The 10,840-nt window shown below is 40.1% G+C and overlaps 1 protein-coding gene across 1 annotated transcript in view; it reads right to left on the bottom strand.

Annotated features, from left to right (window-relative positions):
- The window catches only part of inpp4ab (inositol polyphosphate-4-phosphatase type I Ab), a 38,629-nt gene that overhangs the window by 795 nt on the left and 26,994 nt on the right, over positions 1-10,840 (bottom strand). Inside the window, exons 21-23 of the mRNA XM_034865175.1 lie at positions 10,621-10,723; positions 8,451-8,563; positions 8,199-8,353 (exon numbers count right to left, since the gene is read on the bottom strand). Coding sequence (XP_034721066.1) covers positions 8,199-8,353; positions 8,451-8,563; positions 10,621-10,723 — 371 coding nt within the window. The remainder of the gene's footprint in view (positions 1-8,198; positions 8,354-8,450; positions 8,564-10,620; positions 10,724-10,840) is intronic.

A 10,840-nucleotide genomic window follows, 5' to 3' on the forward strand; every position in this document is an offset into this window, starting at 1 on the left:
CACACACACACACACACACAGAGAGAGAGAGACACACACACACAGAGAGAGAGAGAGAGAGAGAGAGAGAGAGAGAGAGACACACACACACACACACACACACACACACACAGAGAGAGAGACACACACACACAGAGAGAGAGAGAGAGAGACACACAAACACAAACACACACACACACACGTTAGCGGATCAACCATAAAGACACAACATTACGTCTGATTCTATTCTGCAGACGGAGGCAGAAAACGTTTATTACAACAGGAGTGTGGCGTTCAGGGACACACCGACTGGAGGATTTCTTAGGTTCGTGGTACATTGAAAGCAACATGTGACGCAGCGGGGCGAAAGCTTTGGGACATTTAACCGCTGTCGAGTCTCAGGAGGAAAAGCACTTAACGCCAAACATTTTAAATTAATATTTGAATTTGGACATTAGGTCAGCAGTAAATAACAACATCCTAACAATAACTTCCTTTTAACATAACAACACAATGCAGGAGGTACACAATTATTTTCAATTAACCCTAACCCCAAAAACCTGGTCGTATAATCTGATTTATCTTGTTAACAGGAGGGCTCAGAAGTTTAAAAGTGCAAGTTGTGTCACAGATTAGCACGACAAGCAATTAAAACACGTTAAACAAAAACATAAATCTGCATTTTATAACAAGACATATTAAGCTGGGTTATAAAGTGACATTGTGACGTTATAGTATAAGCATACTTTTAGCATTGTGTAGATTATTTACATATTCTCTGCAATATATAAATACTATTCATGGGCAGAGATGCAAATCCCTAAAAAATATTGGCGAAATAAGAGATGTTTCTCTTTAAGGCCAATGATATAATGCTTTTTAATTAATATTCATAGCAAGGACGGTGTGTAGCAGTGTAGTTATAAGTATGTATGTATGTATAAGTATCTGTAATTACCTGAAAATATGACTTTATATACTAAATTATCACACATTTTACATAAAATAATTCCCATTCCTTCACACCCCTGCTGCTCAGTGATTATACATAAGTACACATCTGTATCTTAAATGTAATTTTAACTTCTTTTAAATAAAGTATAAACGTATAACGTCTGTCTCACAGAGGCAGCTCTACACTGGAGGGACGAGGTCCACACATCTCCTGAAATAATTCCTAAATTATTTTGTTTTCTTTATGCTGAAGAAGGCAAATAATTCCCCAAAATGTCAAACTAGTCCTTTAAAACACATAGCACAACACAGTTAGATGCGTGTTTTCTACTGTTTATCGGAAGGTATCGTGACGGTAGGTCTCTACTTTTGGGTTTAATTGCTTAAGAAACAAGTGGCCCACCGGGACTAAGTTGCCCCCCCACCAGGCCTAAATCCCCCCCCCCCCACCGGGCCTAAGTCCCTGGGGGCCTATGTGAATGCATCTCAGGGTCGGCTCGGTGGGAAACTTCATTATATTTTTACATCTCCAGTTAGCTTTTAGCCCTGACTTAGTGTACAGCCCTATGGAGTCTGTCTTATATATTGGGTGTCAATCAAACTATTGGGCTCTACATTAATGCTCTGTCGGTCTGTGACTGGCCCCAGCCGGGCCCTCGGGGGTAAACCCTGCTGTAAGTGAGACGGCATGGATCATTGTACTGTGTTTGAGTGTTTAGGGGTCATGAGATCAAGGTGAACTCCCAAAGGGGGCTATTTTTGGTCTGATATGTTGCCTTACTGGCTCCGTGTTAATGATATCTCAGCAAGGACACTCTGAGGGGGAGACTGACGCTCTCGTTTGGCTTCACAGGCAAAGACATAGAGAGACATAGAGAGACATTGAGAGACATAGAGAAACATAGAGAGACATAGAGAGATATAGAGAGACATTGAGAGATATAGAGAAACATAGAGAGACATTGAGAGACACTGAGAGACATAGAGAGACATTGAGAGACATAGAGAGACATTGAGAGACATAGAGAGACATAGAGAGATATAGAGAGACATTGAGAGACACTGAGAGAAATAGAGAGACATAGAGAGACATTGAGAGACATAGAGAAACATAGAGAGACATTGAGAGATCTAGAGAAACATAGAGAGACATTGAGAGACATAGAGAGACATAGAGAGATATAGAGAGACATTGAGAGACATTGAGAGACACAGAGAAATAGAGAGACATAGAGAGACATTGAGAGATCTAGAGAAACATAGAGAGACATTGAGAGACACTGAGAGACATAGAGAGACATTGAGAGATATAGAGCCATTGAGAGATATAGAGAGACACTGAGAGACACTGAGAGACATTGAGAGACATAGAGAGACGTAGAGAGACATAGAGAGACATTGAGAGATATAGACATTGAGAGATATAGAGAGACACTGAGAGACATTGAGAGACGTAGAGAGACATAGAGAGACATTGAGAGATATAGAGACATTGAGAGACATAGAGAAACATTGAGAGACGTAGAGAGACATTGAGAGACATAGAGAGACATAGAGAGATATAGCGAGACACAGAGACATTGAGAGACGTAGAGAGACATAGAGAGACATTGATTTTTACAATGTCGGTCTCCAGTGTGTAAAACAACCTGAACACTCTTGGTTTCCTATTGAAAGATTCGTTGAGGAGTGCGTGACACGATCGGTCTCCCCTTTTATTTCCTACATTTCCACCCTTTGTCATATTCTACACTTTAGTCAAATCTGAGGCTGTCTTTTTTTAAACAGTTTTAGTATTTTAATCTTAATTTTTGCACTTAGGTAGAATATATAAGTTGGGGTTAAACAGCGTTGGTGCAGATTGTGTAGCAGCTGGGAAATAACACTGAGCCTTGCAATATTGATAACGTCATTGTTTCCCACGACAACATAAGACACATTGGAAATCACAAAATAACACATGCTTTCTAGGAAGCTCTATGAAAAGTGCATGATTTGTACGCTAAAGCATCCTGAAGTCTTTCAAACAAGGGAAACGGTGTGGAGTTGGGGTGAGATTAGAGCTGACGAGTCCGTCTATTGATTAGATGATCGACAGGAAATGAATCAGCATTCAATTCATTATTTTAGTCATCTGTCTTATTAAAATAATGCCAGATTACTGTCCAGTAAAGTGAGCTAAGAGGACTCTAAACTAAACCAACTTGACTCTCATTTCAGGGCCACATAAACTAAGATGGAGGTGGATTGCATCAGAAGGAAGAGACATCCTTTCTGACTTTATCCCTTTGAAAACAGATCCTGGGAACCTGAATTCATCCGTTAAACCCTCACTGAAGCATTTGGCACAAGCTTGGATGCTTTCCTCATTCACTCTACAACAGCTCAACTACAAATAAAATCAGTCCCTTAACACAACTCAACTCTATAATGCTACTATTAGCTCTTATAGCTGCAATCTGTACCAGTTTGTTGCTAAATTAACATCTGAATAAATGTAAATTGGTGCGCATAAATGCTCTAAAAGGGTGTCGAACCTACGGCACTGCACTGCATAATCGAACACATTTCCCCTGAATATCCTACACTCATACGTTCCAACATTAGCCAATTAGAAACTGCATCCTCAAAACACAAAGATTCGTCTTTGTCAATTGGCGAGACAGAGCAGACGTGGGTTGGATCACTGACTGACCGCTGTGGCACACGGAGACCAGTCTGAGTGTCCAAAAAGTGCCTTGAGGACAGGAAAACACTCAATCTCAGGGAGCCAAAAGCATAAAACCACTGATGGCATCAACCATGTTGCTGGTTTTACACATGAACTGAACCCATGCAGTACAGTGACACCTCAGCCAGGCTAGAACAGGTCAGGGCCATCGATGGGACTCAGTCACACAGGACTGGCAACAGAAATGTTTTAACCAAAGAATTTCATTTGATTACTCAATGCAGGAGTACTGTGTGTATATATATATATATATATATATATATATATGTATATGTATATAGTTGCTTCCTGACTACACCTTGCACACCTTAGTATATATTATTTCTGATGCTACACTCCGATGTCCAAAGAAATCCGTCTAGTTTTCTGTCTGTGAGAGCTGAATATTTGTGATTATAGTTTTTTTTTATTGTTCCTTTAATTGTGCAGTACTGTGCAGCAATGTAAAGCCTCTGAAGACCCACACAGGTGTTTTCACTGCTGGTTGATTAGGCCCGTACGAGCCCACACAGTCCTGAGAAGACCCATTATCAGCCCAAACCATTGAAACCACCTGTGTGGCAGTTTTAGGCAGTTCTATATTTTGTAATCAGGTTAAATCAACCGGTCAGCATGTGTTGTTTGCTCTATGACAACAAATTATTTTTTCCCTTGCCGACTTTCCATGGGGACGCCAAATATTAATTTCCTTACGTAATATTATCCGGCATGCAAGATCACACACACATAAAAAGATCTGCTAGCAGCACACTAGCACCCACTACAGTGCATACACCATCTGCAGCTAGTGTCAACAGTGCATGGGCCTCGTCCAAGGTAGATAAAGCGCTTTGAGCCAAATGAGTAGGGGGGTGCAGAGGAGTTAATGTTTTTTGATGTAGTAGTACTGTTTATGCACTCAAGTTTTCATTGAATTGGGCCATATCACCATCTTAGTCTGGTTGGAGTGGGTACATGAGTTCAGTTCATTTGTCTTGGACTAAAGTTTTGTCATCTACTACTCTGAGATATCGGTGAACAGACACTTCATTTTAAAAGATGGACTCTTTTTGAATGCTAAAGTTTGGTTAATATTAGTTAAAATAGATATATTTAGCTGCATGTAAACATAGTCAGTACTGACCCAGATCAGCTGAAAGGTGCACAGGCTGAAGTAGAAGCAAAATACATCCTTCTACTGTCTAAAAAGCAGGAAGACTTACTTAAAAAACAAAAGGAAAGCAAATACTGTAGGAAAAAATATACATAAGCATGGTAAGCTTACTTCATTTTGGCATTAAAATAAAAGCTTTTGTTTCCACCATTTTAGCTTGTAAGGTGCAAAAAGCACATGGAAGACAATGGTGAATCAATCAAGCTAGACATATTGCACAAGTGAAAGAAGATAAATCAATTTCCATTATAATAGCTACCATCAACAATAACTCCTTCCTGAAAGCAAGATTAATATATAATCCGCATATGTTTATACATATTCACAACTCTGATGTAATTTCTGGCTTATATGCCGTATTTATATACCATATGTATCACAAATTTACAAACTGTCCCTTTGTGTCTTCTGTCTTTGTTGTCAGTGACAGAGGGACACTAAGGCAGACTAAGGCAGAGCACCCACTGACCCTCACAGATCCCAGACCTGACCATTAGAGGGCGCTATCCACCAGAACTGCATCAGTGAGATTTAGATGCAAATGCACAGTTATGAGACCACTTTTCTAAATCCTAAATATAAACCACCACCCTTCAATTACTGGACTAGAGATATAGACTGTGTTTTGGGTTCTACAGATGCAGAGCAGCTGTTTCATGGGGACATTTGGGCGTTAATAGATGGGGCTTCAGCTGTGTCGAGCCCTCAGTCAGGGTGGGACAGGGTGTACATGCTGTCCCGAATCAGTGTGCATGAATCACATACACACTCACAGGACTGTGGTACTGTTACAGAAACCCCCTGGGGGTTCAGGGTGGAGTGTTCCCACCCCTGCCGCCCCTCCTAATGAACGGGGGTCACTCCCAACAGAGAGCAGCTGGCGGGCGTTCAGCTGCAGCGGAGTTTGGCCAGGAAATAGGCCACGCTGAGGAAGATCCACACCACCAAGAGGTTGGGGCTGAGGGCCAGCAGGGGCAGCGTGTACAGGAGACTGGGGTCCAGCCGGAAGTCCCGAACCGGCAGCAAGCCGCTGAGGTTCTTCTGGATCACCCCCTCCCTCGTCCCAATTCTGCCGAGTCACGGGAAGGCGGGAGGAAGAAGGTGTGGAGCAGCCAAAAATGTACAAAGAAGGGGAAGGTGGTTGGTGGAGGAGAGGTTATGAAAGGAAGAGGAAGGAGGGAAGAGATGGAAACAGATGAAGACAAAGTATAAGGGAAAGGAGGAGGAGGAAGGAGGAGATAAAATGTGAGAGCGTGCGTTGCAACGAAGCCAAAATAAACAGATGGCACGTTCACATGCACGCACGGACGTGAAATGGCAAAGTAACAGGTGATGCCGGCGACAAATCCCAAAAGAAGCCTCAGCCGCGATGATGGACAGCATCCATGGAGGGACATAAGAACAACAAGTAGTACGAATCGTATGGAGGGCACAACAAATGGGAATGAATCACAAACCAACCAGAATAATAATAAAAACAATCCCGCAAAGATGAGCAAAATCATGACAAAGTCAAACAGGCGGGAAACAGAGGAAGAGGACAAAAAGAGAAAGAGAAAAAAAGAGAAAAATTAAGAAAGCTGTTTCTACGTCTTTCAGGAAAGGGAAGAAGATAAACAGCAATGGCTCACCACGGCCATGTTTTCTAGGACATGGGGGTGAAGAAGGACGAAGAAACAGAGGAAAACACTGCAGGAAAAGGGTCTTGGTTTCACGTGGGACTAATGAAGACCAACATCTTTAAAATGAAGGGATTGGGGGACATATTGGAGAAGTTTTCACCCTGGATCAGAAACCTTACTCAAGATGTGTCTGCATGCTAACAAACAAGCTAGTTTGCTGCTGGGTTTTAATGGAGAAATGCTAACAATGCTAACATGCAGTAAGAACCTGGTACAGACGTGACTTCAGAATGTATTTTAAGGGTTTATTGTCCAATGCTCATTACTACGTATTATCTTTGAGAGGGGAAAAAGGGTGGAATGGAGGGAGAATTTGGAGGGAAAGGATATAATATGAATGATATAATATCTCCAAGCTTTTTTACAACATGCATCACAACTCAAAACCATTATAACTTCAACAACTCAAGCTCTAAAAATGATCCAAAAGCTATTTTCATGCTCATCGGCTGATGGAGCAGAGGGGAGGGAAAAAAGGAGAGATGTGAGGAGAGGAAAAAGGGGTGAGGAAAAGGAGAAGAGATGTCGTATCATGCGAATGTCTTTGTGGCAGTGCAGCTTTATTCAGTACAATGCAGACAGGTGTGATTACATCATTTTCTTTCTTTTTTTTTTTTTACAACAAAATATAACAAAGTCACATAAAACAACACAAAAATGCAAACACTTGAATATAAAGGTTATATTCTGTGAGTTGTGGGGACATTTAAAGACAACGCGATGTCTGTCCTCTTGATACCATTATCATTAAAGCTGTTTTGAAGCGTAAACACCTTCATTCTTCTGTCCCTGTCCGCTGTCTTTTATCATATTGGGTATTTTGGTCAGTAAGTAGGAAAGCATTTTAAACAACGTGCTTCCTGGAAATCGGTTGTTTACTTAGAAAATAAATAAAACCAACACTTTCAAACTATCTTGCAGTTTTTGTCCTTAATTATTTGTTTTTACTTACAGTTTCTTCTCGTCTAAAAGGATCTTTTTAATCTGCTTTTTGTCTTTAAAATCGGTTTTACAGATGGATACGTCAGATTTGTGTGTTTTTGTCGTGCTGCAAGTCAAATGTCCCGTGCGGGGGGGAAAGAACCCATTTCACTAAAACTCTCTGACTGGCTGCAGTGTAGAAGAAAACTAAACCTTTAAATTTACAACCTAAATTAGAAAATGGATGAAGGAAAAGACAAGGTGACGATGACTCAGACTTTACAGCAAGGACAGACAACACAGGACAAGACAATGTTGCACAGATGGATGTAAAGACAAAACAGGACAAGAAGACGGACAAACAGACCCACATTTAATACCAGTGAGGTCCCTCGCTCCTCTAGACACTCGTCAATAAAAGGTCAATAATGGTTATTACCTAAATTTGGACCTTTCTGACAAGAGTCCGGTGACGTAAGCAACCAAGTGAATTAAATGTCCCCCTTTAAGAGGACCTGGACACTCTTGTTTAATGTGTCTCACAGAGGAAGCAGGTAGTGGTTTTCCTTTATATCTGACTCCTTGTTTTTAAATATTTGAATCTGTGTACAGCTAAAATTGTAATTTGTACATTAAAATACTGCATTTTGAATGCTGGGAAGAATATCTATTTTTTTCCCACCATGTAGCCAAATATAAAACATGAATATCCAGATTTCTTTAGACCACTAGAGGAGCCCCGGCAGTCAATATTTAATAAGGAATCTGGGCGTCCTACCTGCGCATACAGTCCAGGGCCTGCGTGAAGACCTGCGGCGCCATGCCGTGCTCGTGCTGCAGGATCAGGCACTGCTCCAGGGTCACCGACATGGCCGTCCGGTCTTTGGCACTTTTGCAGCTGGTGAAACGAACCCCGTTGAGCCGGCGGCAGATCTGAGACAGTCGGGGAAGGAAGGTTTGAGCCATTTAGGAGCAAATAGGGACAGTGGGCGTTTCCTCAAAATCACTATGGCGTCGTCGGAAACTTCACCTCGGCCGCCTGCCAGAGGATGTCCACGTTCTTGTTCTTCCTGGCGTGGACGTTCTGCCCCAGGAACCTCAGCAGCTCAGGGAGACAAGTCTGAGAACGAGACCTTGGGAGGCCTGGGGGGGGGGGGGGACGGGGGACATAAGAACATAAGAGCATTGACAATCAGAGGCAAGGCAAGGCAAGGCAAGGCAGCTTTATCTGTAGAGCACATTTCAGCAACAGGGCAATGCAAAGTGCTTTACATAAAATCAGTTAAACAGATAAAACACAAGTACAAACAGTTAAAAATCATAAGCATTAAAAATGGATAAAACACACGAATAGACAGTTAAAAACAAAATAGGAGTGACTTTCTCTGACTTTCTCTGCATTAATTATCTGACTTTCTCTGTATTAATTATCTGACTTTCTCTGCATTAATTATCTGACTTTCTCTGTATTAATTATCTGACTTTCTCTGTATTAATTATCTGACTTTCTCTATATTAATTATCTGACTTTCTCTTTATTAATTATCTGACTTTCTCTGTATTAATTATCTGACTTTCTCTGACTTTCTCTGCATCAATTATCTGACTTTCTCTGTATTAATTATCTGACTTTCTCTGTATTAATTATCTGACTTTCTCTGTATTAATTATCTGACTTTCTCTGTATTAATTATCTGACTTTCTCTATATTAATTATCTGACTTTCTCTTTATTAATTATCTGACTTTCTCTGTATTCATTATCTGACTTTCTCTGACTTTCTCTGCATTAATTATCTGACTTTATCTGACTTTCTCTGTATTAATTATCTAACTTTCTCTGACTTTCTCTGCATTAATTATCTGACTTTCTCTGTAAACTTGAGACTACCTTTCACACTAAATAGTCCATGTTAGTGCGATCCTTCGTGATCACCTCAGTGTCACCACCTTTCACGACTCTATTTTTAGGGACGTTACTTTTCGTCTCTGACTCTTCTTCACACTAATTAAGCCAATATAGTGCTGCCATTCATGTCTATCTCGACACTACACATTCACCCTTTTTCTTTAAGGTGCTACCCCTTGAGTCTGACTTTCTTTATATATCAGAGGAAGAAAGACAGGAGTTAAGACCGCTAAAACGTAAAAAATGACAACGTTGCTTATACAGATGGCGGTTTGCTCTTAAATATGTTTGATTGGGTTTATTTTGAACATGTTAAAAAATAAAAAAAGGTAAATAATGTACAGCACATGGACTGTACGTTTCAGTTCCCTTGTTCAAAACGGAGTAAGAAAACCAAAAACTTTCTGTTTCTGCAATCTTATCATTCCTAACATATTTATATATGTACAGTATACTTACACATACTGTACGTGCATGTATATCTACTTACAGGCACATGTACACATGCACACCCGTATACACACATACATATACATATTATTTAAATAGAAATTGGTGGATCCTTCAAGTAACACAAAGTAATACTAATCCATTAGAAGTAATACTCCTGGATTTATAATCCCTTTTATGTACATGTACATAAGTATTATCAGCTAAATGTACTTTAAAATTAGAAGTAAAGTGTGTGTGAGTGAGTAAGTAGCATTAAATGGAAGTACTAAGTACCCTTAAACAGTACTTAACCCTCCGGTTGTCCTCGGGTCAATTTGACCCATTTTTCAAAAAGTTCCTAAAACAGAAATTTGTGTTTCTTTCAACAAATTGTCACAAATAAATAGACATGGATAGTTCCATAAAACCTTTTAACAAGAGACATAATGGATCAGTTCATTACTTTCATTAAATGTGGGGGGTTTTATTCAATTTTATAGCATTTAGATTTATTTATTTTTATAACAGAAAGTTGAAAAAGCTTCAAAAAGCCCAGAAAAATGGACTAAAACATCGAGGAAAAGCGAAAAAAGTGTCGAAAAAAAAAAAGACCAAAACATTGAAATAAAAAAGTTTTAATTTAAGATTTTTTTTACCCAATAAAACAAAAAGGTTTCGTAGTCGGCAGGAAGACAACACAAGGGTGAAGTCGAAGCAACTTCTACCCACCCAGAGTTTTATTGTGAAAAGCCAACATTTTGGCACAAGTGAAGAACATGGTTCCTCGCCATGTTGTCGTTATCACTAGTCTAGTCTAGTCTAGTCTAGTCTAGTCTAGTCTAGTCCACTTCAGTACTTACAGTCTTCAGGCAGGACTTCTTTGAACTGTTCGTAGTATGAATTCAGCCGCGAGAGACTCTCCAGGTTGATGATCTCCTGCAGGGACGTGTCTCCAAACCTGAAAAAACGTTTTCATTCATAAAACTGTAGCAACTTAGACCTACCTAGGACCTAGAACCTAACTTCCTAACTTAGGACCTAGAACCTAACTTCCTAACTTAGGACCTAGAACCTAACTTC

Source organism: Etheostoma cragini, chromosome 24 (assembly GCF_013103735.1).
Source record: "Etheostoma cragini isolate CJK2018 chromosome 24, CSU_Ecrag_1.0, whole genome shotgun sequence".
Taxonomy (NCBI): Eukaryota; Metazoa; Chordata; class Actinopteri; order Perciformes; family Percidae; genus Etheostoma; species Etheostoma cragini.